This window comes from Parambassis ranga, chromosome 3 (genome assembly GCF_900634625.1).
Source record: "Parambassis ranga chromosome 3, fParRan2.1, whole genome shotgun sequence".
Taxonomy (NCBI): domain Eukaryota; kingdom Metazoa; phylum Chordata; class Actinopteri; family Ambassidae; genus Parambassis; species Parambassis ranga.
This window is the reverse complement of record NC_041024.1, coordinates 18,984,394-19,010,799: the sequence shown is the minus strand read 5'-3', so window position 1 is coordinate 19,010,799 and position 26,406 is coordinate 18,984,394. Positions and strand designations below refer to the sequence as shown.

The window sequence follows — 26,406 nt, the reverse complement described above, 5'->3', positions numbered from 1 at the left end:
AAAGTTCAAGTGCCTTGATAGAATTTCAAGTGGATCCATATTAAGATTATATGTTGATCCATATCACCGTATAATTACATGTCGGCACTGAAGAGAATTCCCCTTGATTGCACGACTACAAAATGAACAGCAACAAGGTTAATGCTCACAGCCTGGGTGCACTCATGAAACAGTCAGCCCACTTAAAATAAACAAAACCTGTGCAAAACTCCTGTGACCTTTGTAAAGAAAGTTGACAAACATGCCATTACACCATTTAATTTATAGCAAAATGAGTGAGCAGCAAATTACATGAATCACAGCTCACGTCAATGCTGGTAGCTGGTGCTACATCCACTGAACATAAAAACTGATTAAAAAACATGTGGTATGAATTCACAGCCATGTTAAGGATTTTCTTATACCTTATATGGAAACTATGCATCGCTTCACATTTAGGATGACCAAAAATACCTTAGCACTTTAGTGCTCTTGATAGTAGACAGCTGCTATTTAATGACAATAAAACACATTGACTAGATTTGTTACTGTAGAACAGAAAATTAGACAGAGGTAAAAGAAAACTCATTGTGAATGGTAACCAGATTTCGTATTTAATATTATTCATTTTCAGTTGTCATAAAATACTTCACATATCTTTCTCAAAGACAATGAATCAACAGGAAAGAAACAAGACTTAATTTATCCTTAAGAATGCAGCTTCACATTCTGAAGTTTACAAATAAAGGTCGACCTCTAACTAAACCGAGCCTAGTTCCCTCACAAAAATACTTTTTTTTTTAAAGCTTAAATTTTTTCAAATGTAAACACCCTATCCACGTTTCTACAAAATGTTCAACAAATGGTACAAAAAAGCCAGTTGGATTTGACAAAGTCTAACTTAATTCTGTTGAAAGGCATGACTGAGGTTTCCTGGACGTAGTTTATCCTTCTCGAGTGCTGAGTTTGGGCGCCTCACTCTCGGTGGACCAACACAAAGAGACCCAGCATGAAAAGAACAGCATACTGCAGAATGAAATCACAGAACAAAAGAATTAGAGTTAGATCTGTACATTTTTAAGTGTAACAAACATAAGAACAGCCAACTTACTTTTAACTTGGGGTAATCATTCATTAGAATGGTTACAATTCCAATGTATGGCACAAACCTGGAGGCGATAAAAAGGTTTACAAGTTAATATGTCATAGATTTTGTCAGATTGTAATGTACAGTAGACAAAAGTGGCTCGTGAAGGGATATGCATGGTTATTGAAAAATTCCAAGTGATGTGAAAGACAGGTAATTAGTGCAGATTGTAACAGTAGAAAGTCAATCTCAGCAGAAAGCATCAAATCCATACCCTCAGTCCATAGATCACATGTTAATGTTACCATTTAGCACAAATAACATGTCTGCTAGTACAGAGCGAGGCCAGTGAAATGCAGTCAGGGGTTTCTGATTATGTCAATAACAAGTATGCTGAGCCAGTCAACACTGGGTTAGTTGTGTTTGTAAGCAATGTGCAGCAATGCTACCCACTAGGCCGACTAAATGTAATCATTTAGCTACCAACAGTAAAAATAAGAATGTAAATATTAACTAATTTGCTTTGAAACGTATTGTTACTAACTAACCATACCTAACATCAGGTATTTTGTCATGGGTATCCTTGCCAGATTCTGATAGATGTCAAAGTACTGTAACTGTTGTTACAGCCTACATATCTTATCTCTCCGACTATTAACAGTAAGGCAGCAGGTTAGCTAAAAGCATCTCCAGTGTTTTAAATACAGTTACTGTGGGGTATAGGCAGATGTGAAATCTGACATTGCATTGACTTAAAATCCCAAAATTATGGTAAACAAGTCTTCAGGGATGAACAGCTGCTCCAACATAAGTCTTCTCTGTCCTTCCTTTCCCCATCATATGTAAGGACAAACACTGACAGGGAGGGTGAAGTACCCAAATATTCTGTGATACAGAACGACCCTAATCTCTCAATCCTGGAGTGCTGTATTTGGCAAACAACAATTTTAGGCTGGATAACAGACAACTAAGAACATCATACATGACTCCTTCAGACTGTAAGTGCTTTAATTGTATCCACCGCTGACAGTAATTCAATCGATCTTGCCAATAAAGACATTTTGATTTCAATACATCTTGGCTGTAGTCGGGCAGATTGCACCTTTAAACTTATTCCTAGTGATGATAGGTAAGGCTTGGATTGCATTTAGGACATGGATTGAGGAGAGAGATATTTATTTTGTTATGTCACCTCTTGAGCACAGTGGATAAGCTGCAATGTTAACACTGTAACAACTCTCTAATCGCACTACCTTTGTGGAGTATCTCTATTTTTATGCATTTTCTCAAACAAAATACTCACCCCCTTGCTCGTCCCACCACGTCTTTTTTCTCCAGCCAGTGCTGACCCTGCTTGTACAGTCCTCTGTCATCCACTGCATTGTTGTCTCCTTTAGTCAAGAACTTAATGTCTCCATTTTCCCTGTGAACAGAGTATCAGCAGGGGTGCAAAAATACATCAACACACAATATTATTATATAATATTACAAATAATAATACAAATAATAGTATATATTATTTGTGATACTAGAATTCAAAACACTCCATTTTCAATAATAATAAAACATAAGTTCTTACTTTTCGTGGATCTTTAGTACTCTGTGTACTATTGGGATCTCTCTGCCCTCTATCCTGAAGACGACGATCTCTCCGACTCTGATGGGATCCTCTACTCGGTTGGTGAGAAATAGGAGGTCTCCTCTGTGGAAAGCTGGCTCCATACTTCCACTGCAATGAGGTGGAGAAACAACTGTAAAATTAACTGCAGACATTTAAAATAGAACTTTTTCACTCTAATAATAATATGCAGTCATTGTCCAGGAGAAGTAGTTCACTGAAGAATTACTTCATATTTCTAATGTTTTAGAACATACTGTCAATGTGCAAAAAAAGCCTTAATAAAAACTGAAATGCAGTTTACAGCATTGTAGAAAGGAAATTTGGCTTGTGACATTATTTCCTTTGTTTACATTTCAGGCAATGATGGATCTGAAGGTATAAGTATCTTATATGTTCAGGACTAAGGATTAGGAGGTCACTACCAACACAACACTCCCACCAGTTGGTAGCTGAGCAGAACCTGTAAAATATTTCCTTAGAAACCCACATATGGGTGAGGGTCCTTTAAACACCATTTTTTCTTTTGTTTTGTTTTTTATTTTATTTCAATGTATAAAGAGATATTATTTAAAACAGTAGTTGTTTAGGATTTGATTTTTTTGTAAGAAATACACTTGTAAAAAATGTGTACAGAACAGAAGAATGCAATCATTTCTTGTCAATGTGAGGTCCACCTTTATGCCTATTAACAGCCAATTGAGAGAGATATTAATAAAAGCATAAAGACAATCTCATAATAAAACTGAATATGTGAGAACAGCCACAAAAATATTATCATGTGATCAACAACTATTAGAACAACTCCTAGTCTACTCTTGCTCAGTGTGATGGGGGCAGGATTTACTGTTGTATAACAAAACCTGCAAATCCAGCATTATCAATTCCAGCCTGAACGGTTTAGGGGAAGTTACTTTTGTTCTAAACGCACAAAAAGAGGCTAAAGACATTTTATGAAAGCAGCACCAAAAACTAAACACCAACACATGTAGACAACTTACCTGAGAACAACGACAATAGGACTCTCACTGCCAGTGACAACCATCAGTCCTTTCCAGATCATCAGCGCAGAGGAAACAATCATACCAAAGTTCAGCACCTGGTAATAGAGCTGAAAACAAATTTGGATAATTTAGTTGGACTATACTGTTTCAGTACATACGTGTGCCTTACAGAAAGTCCAAGGACAAATGAGGATCATCATGTTTGTTTATATCAATAAATACACAGTTTATTCATTAGCAAGCACATCTGGCTTCAGAGCATTGCTAACGGTGCCAAGACAATAGGATGGTGAAACGAGGGGAACAGCTAGCAACATTGAAGCCAGCGTTGTTCGATACATAAGGTTTGCATGTGCATTGTATGGAGCACTGTGCGAAAACATTTTTAAAAAGACACGTATGCGTGGAAGACCTCACTCTGGAAGCGGCTAACAACTGACAGTCAGGCTACAGCGTCAAAAAGCGGTCAGCGGCTAGTTATAGTTAGCTCTGAGCTGTCTTACCATACAAAGAGGTAGTCGAAACTAATGCTCTGGTACCCACCTGCCGCTTATTCATGCGACGAACATCGTCAAGAAAGTCTATAGATAACATCCTTGCAAATACTACAGTGTAGAAAAAGCACCTAAATCACATTAAAACGTCTGAAGTAATGAACATATGGATGCAGAGTCGGGCTGTGAAACTTGCATCCGAATCTTCCGGGTGCGCTCAACCGGAAGTCCCGCCCACACGAGAGCGCTGTGTTGAGGTGTCAGTTTAGGATACGAGAGCAGCAGGAGGGGGTTTCCACAACCACCCCAAACAAATAAGACGTGTTGCTCCCCAAATACAGCTCGAGAGGTAAAGAGGGAGTGTTGTTTATGAGGGGAATATGATCAAAGAAGTGCAGGAATGTTAATCAAAAGAATCTTTACTTTACGTTTTTAATAGATGATTAAAACAGCAAAGTAAAACAGCACTGGAACATTACCATGACATAAAAATTTACAAATAATTTTATAAGAGTAATACATAAATTACATGTGGGACTAACACTGGACATACAGACAAAAGCAGTATGAATAAAAGTTAGCAATTCATGTGCCAGTATGAATGACAGCTGTGTGTGATAATAATAGAATACAAGTACTTTATTCATCTCAAGCTGGGAAATTTCACAGTTACAGCAGGTACTCATTGTAACATATATCTCTAAAGGTTAAGAAAAAATATCAATAAATTATCAACAACAAAAAAAGAGAAATAAAATATATGTATAAGTACAATGGTGTGCAATTGAAGGGGTTGAACTTTGTGATTTTTTTTTAGTTACAACAGAGTGTTGTCTGTGACACAAAGATGAGAAGTTATACAGTCATATAGCATGAGTCAGGAAAGATTTCCTGTAATGGTCGTTAAGACAACGAAGCTGTCTGAGCCTTTTGGAAAAGGCGCTCCGTTGTCTGTCCGTTACAGGGTGGAGAGAGTTATCTGGGTTATCCATGATAGATCACAGTTTGTTCACTGCTTCAAACATCTCCTGTCTGCAGCCAATGACAGAGCCCGCCTTCCTGATCAGTTTGTTCAGTCTGTTGGCGTCATAGAGTCTGCTGCAGGCCTTCTTGTGCACAGCGGTGCTGTTGGTCTTCCAGTTCAGTCTATTGTCAATGGTCACTCCCCACCACCTCCACATTCTTACCCAGGATGCAAAGGGGTTGCGATGCTGTTCCCTTCCTCCTGAAGTCAATCAACCTCTCACTGGTCTTGTCCACATTAAGCAGCATGTGATTCCCTCCAGCCCACTCCACAAATCTGTCCAGCAGCCCCCTGTACTCCTCCTCCCGTCCACCACTTATACACCACACAACTGCAGAGCAATTCCTCCTTACAGGAGCAATCTGTCTATGCTGTACAATGCATACTGTGTTTGATTACAGCAAAGTATGCATTTTACAGTATGTACTCTAATTGCATTTTAATTCCTTGTCCAAGATTCAAAGAACATATTGGCTGAAATGTGAAATAATAATTATAATTTCGAATATTGCATTAGACACACCATCCTGAAATCTGCTTAGGATACAAAACTAGGATGCTTATGATGCTTGAACACACAAACTGCTGATGAGAGCAGTGAGGCCAGGCTAAAGAAACAGCTGTGAAAGGCCCTGTGTGTGTCTTAAACAAAACAAAAAAAACACCATTAAAAGAGCCACTGTAACTGATGGCATATTAATGGCTGCTTTTAAAGGTGGGTAAACCTGCTCTGCATATATGACTTTTAATAAAAGTCTGGGTGGGTTTACTTTCCATTACAACTTTAATTAACACTTATCCCAATCGAAGTTGCAATAATCTAACAAACAGGAAAATTATGAGTGGTAAAAGACTACTAATTATTAACTGTTTCCTTTTATTGTAGACCACATCTAATTTCCTGCAGGAAGTGCATTTGAGTGAGCAATCGATAACACACAGTTGGTGTCAACACGGTGAAACCTAACAACCCTTTTCTGACTGTTGACTCAGCTTGTAGGGATAATTAGAAACACTTATTACTTAATTAGAAACACTTATGTCACATGTGTTTATGCTATTATTAAAAAGTCAGGTTTATATTGGCATTTCTATGGCTCATGTAATTGTATTTTTGATTAAATTTTCATCTTACAACATGCTTGTGTTTATCTGACTGCTGTTGTGTTTTCCCCTGATGCTGTTTGGTTTTCCTGTCACACAGTGTCAGCAGGGGCATGCACGTACATCTGACCTATACAAGTATGGTCCTGAATTCATATTTCCATATATGCATATACATCAACAGCACAGACTTTAAATGCTACATGCAGACAGTTGGTTTGTGATGGCTTGGCACTGCTTCAGAGTTTTCTGATGAGGTGCATTTGCATTGCAGAGGATGTTATGGTTACTACATGTCCCTTTATCATTGTTACTGCAGCCCTTCATCTGTTTGACATGACACTAGTTGTGAGGGGATACATTGTGTTCTCCTAATGATTTTACAGGGTACTGTGATCACACATGTTTTCCCCCAGTTTAGCAGCAAGTTGTTTACAGTTGATGATTCATTCTATATTGCCACCTCCTTTCTCTTTTTTCCTTACAGTGTGTAAACAATTGATTATATTCATATTTAGCCTTTAATTTCTCCTGAATGGAAAATAAAGTGAGATAAGTATCAGAATGTCATTATTTCATAGTCAGCAAAAGCTGCTGTGATATGGTAGATTATCTCAGCACTGACAGTCAACTTAGTGATGCCACTGAGGCCGGTGGCAGCCTGCGACTTTTGGAGGACCGGAGATAAAACTTTTTTCAAATGCCAGCTAGTCTGTGGCATTTAGGGACGTGTGATCCTTTTCATATAATCTGCCTAAATGGTCACAACCGTCCTGGCCTGACAATGGTAATTGAGGTCAGCAGGCACAACAATGTGAGGTCAGAATCACAGCCAACCTTGTGAGAAAGTGGTCCTTATCACACCTTCCTGTCTCTTTTTTTGTGTTTTTTTTTTTTGCCATAACTACCAAGTCTATTTTTACATGTTGCCACATGATGAGCCAGAATGTGGACCTGAATGCTGCAAATGTATTTAATGTGCTAAAGACCTTGGTGCTGAGTGCAAGCTCTTCACATTAACGCAACATTAGATCTTATTAAAGGAAATGAGAATTACTTTAGCCTAAATGTACACGCAAAATTTCTACAGTTGGCGACTGACAATTGTCTCATTTGCTGCGACTTGTCATGGGTATTAATGCTGAAATCACTCTGAGTAAAAGCTCAGAGCTTGTCAAAGCTGCTCAGTGCAGCATAAAGAGCTGTGCCAGCGCATCTTTTCTATGTAATTTTCCCATATCACTTAATTTTTCCTCAGATGATTCAAACATGTATTGTGCAGAACTACTGCATGATTTTACCTTTTTGGTTAATTTCTGGAATAATATAATGTTTGATTTTTTGTTAGTTCTTATATGTGTGTGTTTTTTGTGACCTTCTGTCATTAGTGGTTTGAAAACTATTCAGAAGTACCATGAATAAATATTGTTAGAACCTTAAATGTGAAACTCTTTTTTCCCATTTAAAAATAGACGTTGACTTCAATGCTAGTTGTTTAAGGTTTTAGTACACATGCTTTTTGTTTGCATTTCTGTTCATCAATAGAATAGTGAGTGGCCTGACAGTAGGTGGCAGGAGTGTTGTGTGTCATAATAGGTCCAATCTCCTCTATGTTGGTAACACATTTTATACACATCTACTGAATACTTTAATTATTGTTGATATACATTTTTTTACTTTTAAATAAAAGTTCCTTTTTTCCCAAAACCTGAAACAGACCAAATATTGTTACAGAGTCGCTTATGCACAACAGCTATCAAAGCAAAACTCCAATGAAAAGATTCGTTGTACTGTTGTTTTCATGTTTATAACAGTAGGTGTCATAGCGTGAAAGAAATACTGACTGCACAACATCAGCTGCTTCACACCAAACTCTCACCCCTCTGTTGACAACCTCTAACCCTCTCACGCTACTGGACAACATCAGAACTGACACTAAGTGCGCTTTTTTCATGCAGATTTCCTGCACTGTTCACACTTGTGTGTGAGGCCACCTCTTACATAAGCGATGACTCACTAATGACTGGGAATCACATATAATTATCATGATGAAGTTAGCCTTTCATCCTGTAAACACTCATTCTCTAATATCTGTGAAGGAATGTGATTTGCCCCTCAGTGGCAGTGTTATTAAGCATGCAACAGTACTTTTTATGTATGGTTCATAACACAGAAAAATACATCCATTGCTACTCCTAAATACTATTTTGGCTTATTATCCCTTTTTGAAGATTTACTGAGATAATACCATCATACTTCTCTTTCCAGGTGATATAAATGATAATAAGAGCTGATGTGAGATAAAAAAGAGGGTTGGTTTCATTTACACAGCCCACTCCATATATATATATATATATATATAATACTATTTTATGATACTATATTAAGAGAGAAGAAACCCTTAGTCTTCACAATCCCTGACCCTCTCACATGCTTTGATAGCACTTCCAAACATACAGGATCACATCTTTTATTGTACAGCCAGTTGCATCCAAAGGTGCAGTTTCTAAAAACGCAGTGCAAAGGAAAAGAACAGCAAGTAAACAGGTCAGGTTACAATATAAAAGCACAGCACCATAGCCACTGTACAACAGTGTCACGTGAAGCTACATTTGACTTGATACATTCCTGAAAGAAAAAAAAACTAAATTAATTACTGCCAGACTTACAGTAGACAACAGTGCCACTTCAGTCCAAAATGACTCAGTCATGTAGTACACACTGACCTGAGAAAGACACTCCCAATCTGTGACTCAAAAGGATTGATAAAATACAAATCCAGGACATACTCTACTTTAATACACATAAAGCATTTGGGTACACCACAGCATGTGAATTATGACAAGGAATGGTGGCTGTTAAAATGAAATCATAATCGTCTCCTTGGGATTTTCTAAAGGTGCAGGTGCTATTCATTCAATGCCGTCTTAACCACTTTGGGAGCCTCAGCAGATTTCTGTTTGGTAGGGGTCTTGTTTCCATTCTGCTCAGCCTTCCTCTGCAGCCTGGGGCTGCCAGTGCCTTTCCTGCTTGTCTGAGGACTAGAGGAGCCGGCTGCCATCTTGCGTTGAAGTAACGGGCTCTTGGAACCTTTTGGTTTTGTTGGAAGCATTAAAGACTCCATGACCTTCATTGACCTCAGTCCAAGCAGACCACAGAAGTAGTTACACTTGTGTTGTGAGACAAACTGCTCAAAAACTTTGGGATTCCCTTCAACAGATAGACCTTGATGCCTGCAGTGACAAACAAACATTCAACATAATCAGCTAAAATGTAAATTACCTGTAAAATGAGGTGTTTGCAGTATAATTTACAGAGACAACACAATACAAATATACAAACCCTGTTGTTTTGACTGAAATCCTAACATTGGTGATCTTAGTGTCAACACCTGCAAAATAACACCATGAAATTACTTTGATGCTCACACATACACTGTGAACTCCCACAATTAAAATATGACAAATCATACATACACAAAAATTCTTAAAATTCTAGACAGTGTGTAATGGATGTGAATATTTTAACCTTTAGAAAATTTTAAACAGTTCCTTTCACATTTTTTTACTATTGCAACCAGTATTCAAATTGTTTTGGTCCCTTCAACTATGTGTAAACATCATATGCCACATATTTTAACACAAAATCTGTGAATGCAGTCACACTGCAGAAAGGTGGCTTTGGTGATCATTAGTTAATTGTTATTGCAATAGTCACAGGAAACGCACCATCTTAGTATGTCTGTGTGCAATTGAGGAGTCAGCCTACCTTCCAGCCGAGTGAGCAGCAGGTTACCATTGGTCCACTGAAAGATCCAGTGCTGCAGGGCACAACACTTCTGCTCCACCTCCGTACTGGCCCTCATATCTATCCTGCCTGTATGATCCAGGACAGAGTACTTCTGATACAATCCTGTCAGATCAGCCTCCACCATCGCGTAGGGGACAGTGTTTGCTGGTCGGTACATCAAGTAGACTGGAATCACCCTGTGTGACAAAGATTGTAATAATGGAAATACCTTTGTAGAGATGCTAAACATAATATTCAAAAGAAAAAACTTATTATACTCACTCTAGAGAGGGCCCAAAGTTTTCTACAACTCTTGCCTCTGCTGAGAAGATTTTGCAATATTCGCGAGCCAAGTTCTGAATTTTACACTCCTGTGTGCAGAAGATTGGGAAATAGCCAGCAGAGATCAGTTCAACCTACACCATTATTCAATCTTAATGCGATTAGTGCCACAGTAATCCTACGTGGGTAGCAAGAATGGCACCTGATTCACTTTAATCCCGGAATTGCTAGTTTATCAAATGACATAAATGTACGAAAGCATAAAATACACATCAAAGCTTTCTTACGTACCTGCTTCATGATATCCAGGTTCCTGTCTGTAAGGCAGCTTTCCTCTTTACCTCCATAGGCGACTGGGTTACGTACTTTAATGATACAAGTGTTCCCAGACTCGAACAAAGGCTCCAGACCATAGATGACTTTTGCCCTCCACACTTTATGAGAGCAGCCATCTCCAATATGAGATTCCTTCATCATTATACGGCCAAAGAATCTGTTGCCCCAGGCACCAGAATCAGCCACACCCTTGCTGAATATCATGGGTGTCATTTCAATTTCTTCCCCGACTGCACTCACAAGATTATAAGAAGAGCATTTAGAAATGCACAGAAATAAATAGTGATCTAAAATATATAAAACCTCATCTCACCACCAAGGTCCTCACGCAGGGACATTCCTCCAATGACTAAAAAACAGGAAGAGAGAAGACAAAAAAAACCATCATGTATCACAGGAAGAATATGCTTAGTTATGTTTATATTTTAGGCTAAAGTTATTTTAGAACAATACATACTATCTGAACTGAGTAGAATGTCAGTTGAGTCTGTTCCATATTCATTTGTGATTGAGCATCCATAAACACCAGCGTCTTTGGAGAATGCTTGAACAATAGCAAGATTAACCTGAGATTCATCTCCTGCTCTGGAATCAAACACAAATCAATCACTCTCAATGTTAAAGAAGATTTTAACTGATCCTAACTATGTACTCTGAGCACTTACTTTCTCTTAACCTGAGCAATTTCCTCTTCATTTTTGTACCACATGATCACAGAGTCACTAAGAACATTGAAGAACTGGCACCACAGTTTAAGGTGTCCCGATGCATCTGCGAAGCTCTCACTCCTGATCTTGCGGATAACTTGAGGAGCTGGAAAGAAGAGATCCATCATGGTGATGATTTACTATTGTCTATATTCTATGATATAAAGACAGTAAGACATTTTTACCTTTGAATGGGTTATATTTGTCTTTCTGGGCAGGTTTTTCCTCAGGGTGGTTGTCCTCAGTGGATAGCTGGCTGGTTTGTGTTTCTGATGTTGTCCTTCTTCTGCTCATGAGAGGAGAAAGGCTTTCTATGCGAGAGATCCCCTCACCAGCAGGCTGAAGCAGAGGTGATCGTCGGGACGTGCTTGGAGAACTTGTGGAAAGCTTGCTGCTTTGTGTAGGGACCTCTTTTTTCTGAGTGACCAATGACACGACCTCCTCAGGTATAGCCTTGGGTGTGAGGATTTTGCGTCGCGCTCCAGAGGCCAGCTCTTGTGGAGTGGCAGAGGGGATGGGGGAAACACAATTTCTTTTCGTTAGCAATGGGCTAGGCTCAGGGGTTGGATTGGTCGTGGAGTCGGATAGTGAACCATCCTCAGCCAGAGAGCTTCCCTGCTGACTAAGCTGGAGGTTAATCTCCTGTGTTCCAGTGCTTTGAGAAGGAAACTTTTGTACACTCTGCATAGAAATCGTGTTTGTAATAGGTTGTCTGATGTTCCCGTTATCAGAAGGTGTTGTCAAATTCATGAGTGTAATCCTCCTTTCTGTTTCACTATTGAGTTTCATTTCTGAAGTTAACATTTGTGTAAATCCCAAGTTTTTGCTTTGAACTGGTTCATCGTTGGTGCACCCCAAAACTCTAACATTTGGTTGCTGGGTACTGGCCACTGTAAGAGGAGACACAGATTTCTGACTGACAGGTCTGGGTGTATTTAAAATAGTTTCAGGTCTTTCAGACTGCTGGTTCTTGAAAGTTAAAGAAGTAAAACTGCTGTTAATGTTTTTACTTTCAGAAAGGGAAACAGCCATGGAGCAATCATTTGGAGGAACCAAAAGTGAAGGTCCAGTTTCTTGGCCAATGTGCATCACACTTTCATTATATTTTCTGACACTTCTACCAGGTTGTACTGTTATGTCTGTAATGTCTGTGACAGAGACAGGAGGGATCACTGGAGTTCCTTGAAAAACCTGACTGTGTGTGGAATTTCCATTTTGAGTCTGGATGAGCTCCTCATCAGTTTTATTGAGCTGATGATAAACCTGCATTAGTGTTGCCTTTATGCTTGTTGGAGAAGTGTGGTCAGGGTTTGTTCCTTTGTCAGGCCATGACTTCACTTCCTGACATCTCCCTGTAGCTATTGTAGGAAATACTTGTACTATGTTGTCTTGAGCCATTATGGTGGATCCTGAATTTTCAAGTGTGGCATTAAGAGCCTTCATTTGTGACCTCAAAAGTTCAGCAACAGATATGACTTTTGTTTCAGGTTTTGTAACTTCCTGGAAATGAATGCTTTGCACCAATAAGTTTGTGTCTTGTGGAAGTTTTGGTAAAAGTGAGGGAGCAGTCTCGGGTGTATCTGACTTCAGATCCTGTGATTCTGAAATAGTTTCTCTCACCACTTTTGATGTGGGTTTGTTCTTCTCAGTTTCTTTGTAAAATGCATCCACAGTGATTCTGCCAGTGTCTCCGGTCTCTGCATCTTTGGTCTTCTCTGGCTTAGTTTGTTCAGTCATGTGTAGTGGAGCAATTTTAGTCCCCATGTCTACTGTCTTCTCCATTGGGAAAACTCTGTCAGCCTGCCCTGGTAACTTACCTACCTCATTACCCCGCACCTTCTCATCATGTTGTATTTCTGTCTCTTCAACAGTTTTTATAGCTGTATCAACTTGGCTTTGCAAGACGCCGGGCGAAACTTTACACCCTGGGGCGTTCACACCGCTACTGGGGATGTTGAGGGGTGACTCCTGTAGGTGTGCAAAAATGACTGTATGGCTTTCATTTGATTCTTTGGAATAATGCCATTTGTCCTGTGCCATTTCATCAGTGGCTGCTTCTAGACTATTTTGCAAAGAAGAGTTGTGGTTGTCATTTGTGGTGCTGTCACTTTCAACCAGAGTCTTTTGTTGCAGCTGTGAGTCAATCATACTCTGGCGGGGTGGTTGCTCAAGGCTGACAGGTGCACCATTCCTTTGCATCTTTGTATGGGCCTGTGTAACCTTGGGACATAAAACAAGCAGAGGTTTCCATGCTGTAAATACGTATTCGCTTATCCCTGGCTATGCATGGATAAACACATGCAATTTTAAAAACGGTTACAACGTAACCAGCAACAAACAGATGGAATGGCAACCTTTAAACGAAAAGTAGTAAATTATCCTGATCTTTCAGCATATATAAATGTAGTTGTTTCATATCTAAATGCAGCACATTCACAAAACCTGGTTTCAGACCCCATTAAACCTGTGTGTTATCATGGAATTACAGAAAAATAGAAATTTATGTGATGAGAGAAGGAAGGAAGAAGAAATGCCACCACTCATTCAAGACCATGCTAGTTTTGTTTAGTAAGTGATAGTGAAACACCCTACTAAAAACTTTGTGATAAAAAGCTGTTTGAGAAGCATCAAAACTGAATGGTAAAACACACACATTAACACACCAATGGTGCAAAGACCGGGGGGCAACTTAAAATAATGTGTCTTGCCCAAGCACACTTCAGTTTGCAGCCAAGACTGGGGATCAAACCACCAACCTCATAGGTTAGTAAACACCACCATACCACCTTAGCCACAGCAACCAAGTTCAGTAAATGTAGTATCCCTGTCATATATCATTGCATCACACAGTTCAACATTACTCTGTTTCTGCTTATTTCTCCCTGTGTCCCTTCTCTCCTCGCTATCTATGTCTGATAATACTTTGTCAAAAAGTAAGGGTGCTATTTTACATGTAAGGGTAGTCGAAAAGGAATGCAAATATTTTAAGTGGTGCTCCAGCCATGCCATGTTTTGTCTCAGCTCTCAGTGCCGTCAGTGTCCAGCCATGCAGCTGAGGTTACAGTGATTGCATAAGCAGTGTAGAAAGAATGACACTCCTGTAGCGGCAAAATGTATCAGGTTTTCTATTAACTGACTGGCCATTACAAATGTGCTCTCCATCTTTATGTAAACATTACAAAGTATAAATCCACATTTCTTAACAAATGCTGCATTGGCCTAAACCTTCAAACATATTAAAAAGGAATATTAAATACACTACGTCACTTTACCTGTTGCAGCTGTGAACATGTGTGTTATCTACTTCTTGTCACACAGAGGGACATGTTTGTGAGAGCTATAAATAGCTTCAGGATGCTTGCGTTTGAAGCCTGTGTTGGCAGCACAAAGCACTCATGAGCTCATAGGAAAAGGTTCACTCACCTCACTTGGCAGAGCTGGCTGAGACGCAGACACCTTTTTTTGGCAGGGCCTTGTTTCCTTCTCAGACAGCTGATCTCCCGCACGTTCACGCTGACGCACAGCAGTCTTAGTGTCACACAATGTATCCACTGACTCATCGTGTTGGTGTGCTAAAGATCCATCAGAGGAAGCCTTTGACTCCACATCAACATCCATGGCTGTGCCATGTTCTGTTGTTTGAATGTCCTCCTTTAACATGCTCTGGGGAGTTGGTGCTACACTTGACTTGACATGTGTTGAGGGACTACAAAGTATTTGACTCTGCTGTATGATTATTTCTTGTGTACCTTTCAGTCCAGCTTTCTGCTCCTGTTTTGCAGCTCTTTTACCTGCTGTTCCTGACACGGTGTGACCTGTGGATGGATGAGCACCATGTGGTACTGAGGCAGTCAGCTCTTCTTTCCATGTTGACACAATTTCCTCAGTGCCTTTGTTTTCATTCTTTGACAACCTTTCAGTAAGCTTTGCTTCTTCTGTTGCAGACTTCTGCTGTTCATCTATCATGTTTACAAGAGTTGAGGAATTAACAATGTTCTCTACTTCCATAAACTCTTCTGAATTCCCCCTCATCTGTACAGCCTCGGTGCAGGCTGGAGCTAAGGAGAGTGACGGCTCCTCCGTTGCCTTTCTCTCCCCAGACACTCTCTCTCCCTGAAAATCTGCTTTTGTACTTTCTGTACTGTTGGAAATTTTAATCTTCTTCTTGACAAAGGGAGTTTTTGTTTGGAGTGCAGTGAAAATCTTCTGGGCAGAGTCATATGTCCCACCCTTACTGCCATTGTCACTGATGGCCTGCTCATTAGTTACAGCAGCCACTGCTCCATTAGCGACTGGGAGTGGCTTCTCTTTAACTTCCTCCACAGTGGCCTCCTGTAACCTGGCCTCTGCCTCTAAACATGTGTCATGATTCTTCTCATTCCCCTCTTCCTCCATGGAGCTTGGGGTGCTGAGAAAGGCCTCCATTGTGGAGCGGCGTTTCCTCTGTGTGCGGTCTGGACTGATGGTTCGTAGTGGCTCCTGGTTTTCTTTACCCTCTGTTTCCCTGCGTCTGTTCTCGGCTTTTTGTTTGAGCTTGTTAAAGTACCGCTGGTGGATTTTGAACTCGTTCATTTCACCCACCTCCAGAACTCCAGAGCAAGACACAATACCTTTACTGTTCATGGCTGAGGCCTGGTAAATAGCCGCATCCTCCACAGTGCAACTGTAATGGAAATCAAATTACATCACATAATTATTTTTAAGAATAAGACCTGTTTGGTGTGCTGGGTTCACTGGTATTGTCCCCCATACATTACTGCACAGTTGACTGGATGAATAACTGGAATACTTTGAGGGGACAGCTGTCCTTACAGAGGTTGGAAAATCCACTGTTACTCAATGTGTGCCTGCCTGCACAGCAATGTAAAGCTTTCATCCTGTTTATCCTTCAGCACCCTGTTCTTCTATTTGCTGCCATGCTTTAGATATTAACTGTGCTTAATAGAAAACTGTAAATGCATTTTATAATAACAAATATACATACTTGTAAATGTGCAGGGTATGATTTTGTCCATTGCGGAATATTTCATATTTTGGCAGCCCGCAGTATCTGTCCAGCTGTATGTCATCCTTATACCACATAACTTGAGGGGCAGGGTATCCTGAAAAAAATGAAAAATTAAGTAATTCCTGTTTTCATACTACATCAGTGATTTGAACCTCAGTACAGAGACATTGTTGTGTATCTCCCTTGAAAAACGACATCATACGCCTGAATCTGACAGTACATGATGTTCTGTCTATTTAAGCTCTACAAGATACCCAACCCATAAATCATAGTATACCTGTAACCACACAGGTGAACTTGACGTTGCATTTTTCAGACACCGCTTTTGACTTCAGGGTAGTTTCAAAGGAGGGCTGCGTTTCTTCAGTTAACTGAGCCATCACACTGCAGAGCGTGCTCCTGTGCACCAGACAGAGCATGATGTTAAAGCTGTATATATCAGGGGTTCAAGTATTGACTAAAGTATTTATTTAAATTGCACCGCAGGGAACCATGTCTGATTAAAGCATCCAGCACTTCTTTAATAGCTGTAACATCACCCATAGTTTTACATTAAAAAAAAGGCTGTGCCATGGATGTTGTATGAATGTCCTCCTTTAACATGCTACATTTTTTACTACACTCAACTTGTGTTAAGGGAATATAAGGTTACTTGTGATTTTTTTCAAGGCAACTGCACTGCAGAATTTTCTTGAAGACATTTTACTGCTCATCCAAGCAGCTTCATCAGTTCTGTGTGGTGGGGAAACATGTTTTCATGTGATTTATTCACAGCACTGTAGTTCAGTGTGTACCCTGTGAGAGGTCTCATCAGTTCATTAATTACACAAATAAAAAAGGGCTCATCTATATTGAACCATTATAGCGTGCAGTAATGTGGAAGAAACATCAACAGTGTAATTTAAAGTGGCATTACATGGCATTATCATAGAGTTTGCATAGATTACATGCAGTTGACGTGTGGTGTTGACAACTACTTCTGTGTTGGGTCAATGAACAGTTAAAGGGTGCTGTTATGCCCCGCTGGGTATTACTTATCATTAGGCAAACAAAACAAGACACTAATGCCAAAGACAGTCGCATCTAATCATATACTGTACTTATTATTAATGGCTTATAGCATATACATTGGGTGCAGCTGATTAGGTTATCTTACTGATCTTAGTGTAAGATGTGCAGGATTTTGTTTGTTTGTATGTTTAACAGTTGCTGCTGATAAATATTGTCTAAAGTTAAAAACTGTTCTCGATATCTTCATTGTGATGGAATGCTAATCCTTATTTTGCGTCTTTTCTTATAACTGGACATTTTGACACTAAAGTGCATGAGCAGCTGTCAAAACAATAATATAATCAAGTAGTGGATGAATTCCTCTAGAGCAGGCGTTGCAGTGATTGTCTAGAGTTTTGTTACTGAAGAGTCATTGAAAGCTGTTGAATAATACACAGTATGATGAAAAGCCATAGACCTGAAGGACAACAGCACAGCGCTGCTGTGTATGCTTGATGTGTAATGGGGCCCCATGCTGCATAACTGAGATTCTGTTCTTAATCAGCAGTTTATTTAAACTCTGGTGACCATGGCAACAAACAAAGAAAGAACAAGTGACACACTTCCAGCTTTGGTTAGGAAAATCTTGACTTACTGCTGCATCATAAGACTGAATGCTGACCCTACAGAGAGGGTTCAAAAATCAGGACAGCACCCTGGTTTAGTGTGGAATCTGTACCTGGTCTCTGGCCTCACGTTGGAGAGATAGCTGCAGCCACCAGGACGGCTGCTCCCGCTGACATCACCTCCATTGTTGGACCTTCCATTCCCCAAAGAGGAGCGCGTCGTCGTCCTTCGCGAACCCATTTTCCACAAGATAAAGATACTCTCACGAAAAAAAATTATCCAGAGAAAAAGTTTGTTGTCACTGAGAGATCAATGCAAGCTAAAAGAGAACAAAGAGTGAAAACATTAAAACTCCAAAGAGGAAACAGAATATTTCTGTAACTTTGGCAAACCTCAGTTAAAAAGATGCTCTGTCAACTGTAAGTCTTCTGTTTGGCTCTGTTCAATATTAACATAAGCAACGTTCAGCAGTCTATTTCATACAGTTAGCTCACCATTCAGAAGTTTCATTCCCTCCTTTGACAGATACCCCACTGCACCGAGTTAGGGCACTGCAATTTCCAATCAAACATGAGCATGCGTAGGCTCCTGGACTATTTATAGTTGGCCTGCAAATAGGCACAGGAGCACATCACACTTCCCAAACTTGTCTTTAGTTTATTTTGTAAAGAAAAACAAAACAATATGCAGCAACACAAAACTACAAGCCATGGAAAAGATTTGTTCAAGAAAACAAAAATCCTTCCAAAAAGAAATTTCACAGTTATCCCATGTCAGTAACAAGGTTGTCCCAGATTTGGTAGGTCCATGAATAGGAGGCGAGTATTTAAAAAAAAAATGAGTGAAGAGTTTTCTTCTCTGTTCTCCTACCAGTGGATTATATGCACTCAGAGAGGAGAGAGACCACTTGTGTGGTCAGTCCTTGGCTCCTCTTCTAAAACTTTTTAGCTCCGTTTACAGACTGTAGTAAAGAATCATATGAGCCTGTCAGTCAAGAAGATGATGCCTTTAGTTTTTCAGTCCATTAATATAAGCAGTCATCCAGCCACACAGGGTTGTTTTACAATCGTAAACATGTGGAGTTGGGTTAAAGAGAAACCTCACAGAAACAGCACGGAGGAGCACATTTATTCTATTGTCATTTAGCACGATGATTTAAAATGCTTATGATATAACATGCTGAAGCTGTCAAAGTCCTCTGCCATGCATTGTTAAATGGTTGACAATTGCCTGGAGTCCCCAGAGGAAAAGCAATAGGAATAGAACAGCCTTATATAGGCAGATCCTTCTGACTGCCAAAGAGCTATGGACTCTTATCTCCACACAGGCATGCACACACACACATACACACTCTAGTGATGAACAGTTTAAGGTATGTAGATGTTTTTTGTTTGATATTTGGTAGACATTACAGTAAACTGTTATTCAAAACTTAGATGTTAAAATGAGCCATAGCACTGAGAGCAAATTAAAAAAATACCTTAAAGAATTCTTAATTTTTTTAGTTCATATTCTAAATTCAAATATAAATCTGAATGATCTGTCATGTTATGTATTCCCTCCATCATAACAGGCAACGTACCCTTCCTTCAGCTATTTTTGTTTTTGTTTTCCATCCGTCCATTATTCTCTTTGGTTACCCTCACACTTTCCACTTTTCTTGCCAGGGAAGTGATGCATGACATACTCCATTTATTGAATGAAGATTAGGTTAGGAATTTAATTTCAAAATAGTTTATCAAATATGTTTTCAAATACATTGTTAAATGTTCAAGTAAACAATGGGGGATCTTTAATTTTTTTTTTTTGAATGAACACGTAGCATACCCACACACACACACACACACTCACACTGGTGATAGACGTTTATGGGCTGCAGAGATTTGTATTTGATTGGCTGCCAGTCCCCTGTGGAGGGGCTGGAAAACACAGTTGCCTCAGCATGGTCTGGATATTCTGGATGGGGTGTGTATAGAGAGATCAAAGCACAGCAGGGTGTGGAAACACTACAGAAGCCGAGACAGTCTGTCACATGACCGTGTATCCCTGTGCATGCAGCAAGTGGGTAACCTGCTGAGGGATTTCCTATAATGTGCAAAATTGTGTTGTGTACATTTGCCAATGCTTACAAAGCAATGAAAAAGGATCCAATAGTCAAAAAGAATTTGCTTCTGTACTTTGATAGACATCCAGTCACTTATATTCATAAGGTTTGTTTTCATGTATCCACATCACATTATGCCCTCTTGCTCTGAAACAAGTCATCACATCAATTTTTAACAATCCCATTCCAAATGTGAATTTACATGAGGTCTTTGCAAGGTCATGATTTTAACATTGCATTTCCATTGCCTCATGTTTTGCTATGTATAGCACTTCACAAAACCCTGCTGTGGCTCAGGCTGGCAGATTTATAGAGGGGGTTACCAATGATGCTCTTTGAGATCACTACTATTGGTTTTGTTTATACCATTATCTGTCTTTTGCAAACATAATTGTTCTGTGTCAGAAATACAAGAAAGGTCCTGAGGGGGCAAATGTAAATTGTTATAATCGGTCATTTAGAACCTGAGTGGTAATGGACAAGCCCAGCTCTACAGGGTGGCTGTTGTTCAGCATGTGTGCAGAGGTGTGTGTGCCCGGCGGAGACAGGGATAGACTAAAAGGTATGAAGCAGGTTGGACAAGTGTCAGCTCTTCAGTTTCACTGTGACATTTATTTACAAGCTCCATGGACATCTAATAAATAGTGACCTTTCAGCGTGTGGCCGTGAACCTATTACTCACAACTTCCTCTTGTCCTTCATGATTTTTAGCTGCAAGAGAAAAATGAGAAAATAGGTGTTTTGCACAATAACATCAAGCATCTTCCGTCTTTTTTAGTCAGAGACCACCTGCCTTTATCAACCCTCTGTGGACAAAATCAAAACCTATTTCATCTTTCTGAGAAACTGGTTACAAATGTTATTGTGTTCTAAGAATTGTTATTTACTGATGTTGATGGTGTAATGTTAAGATGGGGAAAGGGGCACACTCACCTGAATGTGATAATCTTCAGAAAATGTTGATGTAAACATGAAGTGATCCACTTTAATTGATGATGATCGCAGATCCAGAACCAGGCCAATACTGAAGGTTTTCCATGATCCAGTGCATTTATATAATTTTGTCAACTGATGAAAACTGGTAATCCTAATTAATGTTAAAGAACCTTTGCTTTATTAGTAACAGCATATTACCACTGGCATGCTGCCTGGGTCTTACTGTTTACTATTCTTAAAACAAGTGCTATAGAAAGTAAGAATTAACTTTGATGTTGCTGCATGTGGAGCAAATAAACTCCTGAGATATATTGTTACTATTAAAGCTACATGAAACACCAGCTGCATGGGAACACACTGTTCTAATTCAACTGGGATATTACAGTTCACCGATCCAAGATGGTTCGAGTAGTGTCGACAGAGACATGCAGGGAGAGGGCTACAGCAGTGGACAAACAGGCGGAGGCAGTAATAACTAGGATTTTGACCGCAGATTAATTAATCTCTGTGGGGATAGGGCCAAATCAAACACATTTATAGGATTAAAAATTGTGGAACATATCCAGGTATAGTGTCATCTCTTACGGTACATGAAAGAAAGATCACCTCTGCTGTGAGAGTTTATTCGTACATTGGCCCAATGCCAAGTGCACCCCCAAACATCCTCCTAACATGCATGCACACTTGGACAGCAGATTGTTTTGATGTTTGACAGGTCTCTGTGGAAACTGAGCTTGGCTTTGTATGTCTGCCTAGCCTGCTGATGAGGTTGTGACATCATCCTCTGGATATTCACACCAGTGTCAGCTCCAAGGAAGCAGAAACAGGAGAAGACTTGACCTCCAAGAACAGCTGTGTGGCCCACATGCTCACACACACACATCTTGCCTTTATGCAGCGCTTCATTGCTTACACTGACAGTAAACACACAAAACAAAGCAATATGCTGATCATTATTGACTAATGGACCTACAGTTTGGGGGACATGCACCTGATTAGAAGAAAAGGCCATTAGTATCCCTGAGATAAATCTGGCTTTAATCAAAGTCAAAGGAGTGAAAGAGCTAAAAGGCAAAACAAAGAGCACGTCAAGACAATGTGATGAGAATTCACACTTAATGTGTCAAATGTTAGAATCAAGTAAAATCATGGCACTTTACACCAAGTCTTAATTTTCCTTTACTCCAAACAGCTTAAGTATAACCCCTCATCTGCTCTGGAACTTCTTAAAAAGCATGTTTTTACCAGAATGACAATTTAGAAAATATAAAATAAGTTTCTAAAATATGTTGTGTTACTTTGACTTAATGCTTTTTCTACTTAAATAATATTCAGTAAAAAAAAGAACATGAATATGACACATTTTGTTCTGCGGGTAGAATTGCAGCGTCCCCTAGTGGTCAACTACTGAGACAAAAAAAAAATCACAATCAAAAGACACAAAAGACTTGTGTGTTACCTGCATTTCAGTATATTTAGGTATTCAAACCAACACCCATTTACAAACAGTTGAATAAACAACATTTTTTTAAAAACAACAAGTTTTTTAAAAAAAAAATATAAAACAATATATTGCAGACCGTTTGCTTAGACAGAGACTTTGTATTGTAAAAATCCCAAAACCTGAATGTGCAGTGATTTGTATCATGAATTCCACAGTGACACCATTACCTGGCATCATTTTGTGTACGTTTACTTAACTCTCTTTTTCTTGTTGAACATGTCAATGGCTGATGGAGTCCTGCGCTTTAGACCTTGAAGAAAAAGACAAACACATGTATTAAATAAATAAAAATCAGAACTTACTGCACATATGACTAACAGCTGACAGTACCTTGCTTTTTGCTGGATGACTCAGAGGTGTCAGGAGACCTTTTGGCATAAGCCTGCTTCATCCTCTGAATGTTTTTCTTGCTGATCACTTCATGCTGTACAATCGGATGTGGGTAGTCTTTACCCACGATGCATCCTGCTGCCTGCTGAACACTGCGAGGAGCCTTCCAGGGCTCATAGATGTACTCAGCTGGGAACTTCTTCAGAAGAGGAAGGTACTTTCTGCAAACACAGCAGAGGTAAGAAGCTTTATATAATACATGTTCAGCTTACAGTACCGAGTTGGTGAACTTACTTGATATAGTCTCCATTCTTGTCTGTCTTCTTGCCAAAGGCCACAGGAGAGTAAACTCTGAAAAACTGGTGGAAGAAGGTGCTCGCTGATAGCCACTGCCAGTTTCCAGCATTCAGAGCCCAGTCGCCATCCAACAACAACTCCTCAAATACCTTCAAGAGTAGTGAGGAGAACTTAGTAAACTTTCTGTTTCAACATCAACACTAAGCACCTATAAGCAATACCTACAAGTGGCATTAGGAACAATGGAGCATCACATTACATTATGTACATTACAATGTGGTAATCTAACAGTAAACTGATGGTTGGTATGGTAAAGTCACTTAGTTCTGTGCAACAGGAAACAATGATGCATAGCATGCATTCTTCTTTCTTTTTCCCCAAAGCCTAGCACTACATTACCCATAATGCAGCAACTCCGCTGGAACTTCTTAATTACTCTGCTATAAAAGAAGTGAACGTAAACTCCGGATCTGAAAAAGTTGCCAGCTCACTGACACACCTTTTGTCCTTCCTCCCAGTTGATCCAGAGGTCTCCCCGGGTGAGGAAACAAGCCACAGAATGTCTGGCTAGATGATGGATCCAGCCCTCTTGTCTCAGCTGAGTCATGATGGCATCAATGAAGGGAAAACCAGTCCGACCCTTAAGAGAAATTAAGCACAACATAACATCAATTACTAATAGTAAAGGTAAATTAGATTAACCTTATTTATGCAGTAATTTAGTACCTCTCTCCATGCTGCTAAATATTCTGGGTTTGTGTCCCAGTCCACCTGAGTACACACAGGGTTTCCCTCCATCTTGTTGAAGTTAGGGATTCCAACACTTGCAGTGTAGAAGAACTCTCTCCACAGCAACTGACCATGCAGAGAAACTGGAGGATCTGAGTGCTTCTTCTACACAAATCACACCAGTCAGGAACAGAGACACACAGCGCCAGTATAAATGATGATTAACAGAAACTTTTTTCATCACACGTGGTATATATTCAATATTCTGCAGCTTCATTTGCATTGTTACAACCTACAAACACTACTCACACCCTGATAGACATCTCTGAGCCTCCACCAGAAGGTTCTCGCTGACAGGCATCCAAATGTGACGTATGGGCTGAGAACAGTGGTACTGGGGCTCAATGAGTTTGGAGAAGTCTGTGGCTTCTCAAAGTTGCACACCCATGCCTTAAATAAAGAAACACATACAGCATGCCAATCAAATAGAAAACACAAACAAGATAATTCAGTAAAACTTCATTTCTAGTTTGAAAGAGGACATCCTTCTCTCCTGGAATCCAAGGAGACTTTCTATTTAGTTCTATCTAATAATCCTCTTTCTAGGTGTCTGCAGGGATTGCGAGTATCAAAAAGGTTTTCACACCACTGATGAAAAATGGGTGTGAAGCTCGTATACCGTTCTTTTCATATGTTCATCTAGTCGCCTGAGAGCCTCCTGCTCTCCTCCTGGGAACAGCTCCTCTTTAAGGGATGTGGTGTCCAGGTGGAGCTCCTCTAGTGTAAGAATCCCATATTCCTTCTCATGGCTGTCTGAACAAGGTGTCTTCACATCTTGATTAGAGGAGATACGTTGATACATGTAATTGCTTCTTAAATTTCACATTTGTATTTTAGATAAATGACTGATTCCAAATGAGTATGTGAGCTAGTTATTTACCTTTCATATCTTCTTTGGTTGGAGCAGCGACTGGTCTTTTTGGGGGGCCGAGAGTCTTCACAATGGCTTGCAAACGGTTGTAGGTGAGAGGGGTTTTGCCATTGTTTTCCTCGATTATTCTATGGAGACGTAAGAGGCATCAATTATAAAATAATATATAGATAAATACTTAACAAATATCAGTGCATTTTCAATGAGCAGTACCTGTTTATATCATAAAGAGTGTGTGAGATTTTGTAGATGACTTCGACTCCATGTTCTTTAGCCAGTTTGGTCACTTTCTCGTCACGGCTCAGACTGTAGGGCTCCGTGTCGTACTCATACGCCAACTTTGTTACCTTCCATTTGTTAAACAACTTGGGAAACACATCTTCTGGCTTCCCCCTCACAACAAACAGCCTGTGAGAGTCAAAGAACAACACAGCAATCGTAAATGTTTACACTACAATATTTCTGAAGGCCGATTGTGTTTGTACCTTGAGTTAAGATTCCTGAGGCTGCAGTCCAGATCTTTGAGTGCTCCAATGAGGAACCTCCCGCGGTTGTTGCCTACACGAGTGTTGTGATAGAGGTAAGGGTCCAGGATGAACACAGGGTAGAACTCCTTGCAGTCCCTCAGAGCAGCTATCAGTGCTGGGTTGTCATGCAACCTGAGTCCTTTGCGGAACCAGTAGATACATGTGTGAGCCATTCCTGTGTGAACCTGTGCATGGAGACATTTTGTTTTAAAAAGATTAAATACGGTGTGGAAGATACAGTCAAATGAGCTTGTGTATCTGCAACTTAGATAATGAGGCTTTTAGTTACCATTCATTTCTACAATGCAACACAAAGTCACCACAGCAGAGGCCAAACAACAGACACAAAGACTTGCTGCAAATTTCATTTGTAAAACCATGAACAAAATCAATGGCACACTTCATCGCAGTTATTGATTACCGTCGGTAATACAGCACCACATAAAAACAGTTAATGTATTACACTGTTGGGTTAAACTTTACCTTCTCTGGGTCTTAGAGCATTCACAGACTCGCAGCTGCTGTGTTTGCTGAAAATTCCGTGTTTGGTAACATTCACACTCACTACGTTACAAAACAGGAAGCTCTGCTACGTGTGCAGCAAAAGCAGCCAATCAGAGGAGAGCTGCTGGAACCTCACGTGAAGCACACAGCAGCACTTCGTCACTGCTTCCAGCAGATGGTGTAGAAAATATTAGAGGTTAAATCTTAAACATGGCTTCATTAATACATCTGTGTTATTATCTTACAGATGATCTCTTCCAGCACCAGCAATCACACGGAAGTTGTAACCGCTCAGCTCAGTTTACATGAAACCAGTGTGTGTATGACTGTGTGTATGACACTGAAGACACCACGTTTTCGCCACTGTTCTCTCACCAGCTCATCGTAGCTCGCCGTGATCGTATAGTGGTTAGTACTCTGCGTTGTGGCCGCAGCAACCCCGGTTCGAATCCGGGTCACGGCATTGTGGGACAATGTCACGGCAGATGAGCTCAT

General features: G+C 39.9%; 3 protein-coding genes and 1 non-coding gene across 5 annotated transcripts; 1 reads left to right on the top strand and 3 right to left on the bottom strand.

Moving 5' to 3' along the window:
• Positions 1-570: 570 nt before the first annotated feature.
• Positions 571-4,398, bottom strand: sec11a (SEC11 homolog A, signal peptidase complex subunit). Its single transcript, XM_028401679.1, has 6 exons — positions 4,232-4,398; positions 3,686-3,795; positions 2,646-2,795; positions 2,370-2,489; positions 1,091-1,148; positions 571-1,005 (listed from the first exon to the last, which is right to left on the bottom strand). Exons 1-6 carry the CDS (start codon positions 4,280-4,282, stop codon positions 955-957), a joined length of 540 nt encoding a protein of 179 aa, XP_028257480.1. The 5' UTR covers positions 4,283-4,398; the 3' UTR covers positions 571-954.
• Positions 4,399-8,764: 4,366 nt separating this feature from the next.
• Positions 8,765-19,198, bottom strand: alpk3b (alpha-kinase 3b). Of its 2 annotated transcripts, none has more exons than XM_028402538.1 (14): positions 18,442-19,198; positions 18,162-18,368; positions 16,710-16,831; positions 16,409-16,526; positions 14,848-16,087; positions 11,610-13,644; positions 11,383-11,530; positions 11,175-11,302; positions 11,031-11,066; positions 10,673-10,947; positions 10,382-10,470; positions 10,079-10,296; positions 9,653-9,701; positions 8,765-9,543 (listed from the first exon to the last, which is right to left on the bottom strand). In XM_028402538.1, exons 2-14 carry the CDS (start codon positions 18,287-18,289, stop codon positions 9,219-9,221), a joined length of 4,911 nt encoding a protein of 1,636 aa, XP_028258339.1. In that variant the 5' UTR covers positions 18,290-18,368; positions 18,442-19,198; the 3' UTR covers positions 8,765-9,218. The 2 variants fall into 2 exon arrangements, with proteins under 2 accessions (XP_028258339.1, XP_028258338.1); XM_028402537.1 differs by having other exon boundaries at positions 18,544-19,197.
• A 3,473-nt stretch (positions 19,199-22,671) lies between these two features.
• On the bottom strand, positions 22,672-25,994 carry cry5 (cryptochrome circadian regulator 5). The gene is made up of 11 exons (XM_028401254.1): positions 25,891-25,994; positions 25,366-25,592; positions 25,094-25,288; positions 24,890-25,008; positions 24,629-24,783; positions 24,259-24,399; positions 23,947-24,114; positions 23,720-23,860; positions 23,218-23,369; positions 22,924-23,144; positions 22,672-22,843 (listed from the first exon to the last, which is right to left on the bottom strand). The coding sequence occupies exons 2-11, from the start codon at positions 25,578-25,580 to the stop codon at positions 22,782-22,784; spliced, it is 1,569 nt and encodes a 522-aa protein (XP_028257055.1). The 5' UTR covers positions 25,581-25,592; positions 25,891-25,994; the 3' UTR covers positions 22,672-22,781.
• Positions 25,995-26,302: 308 nt separating this feature from the next.
• trnah-gug (transfer RNA histidin (anticodon GUG)) lies at positions 26,303-26,374 on the top strand. Its single transcript has one exon. It is a non-coding gene; the product is annotated as a tRNA-His (tRNA).
• The last annotated feature ends 32 nt before the right edge of the window (positions 26,375-26,406 follow it).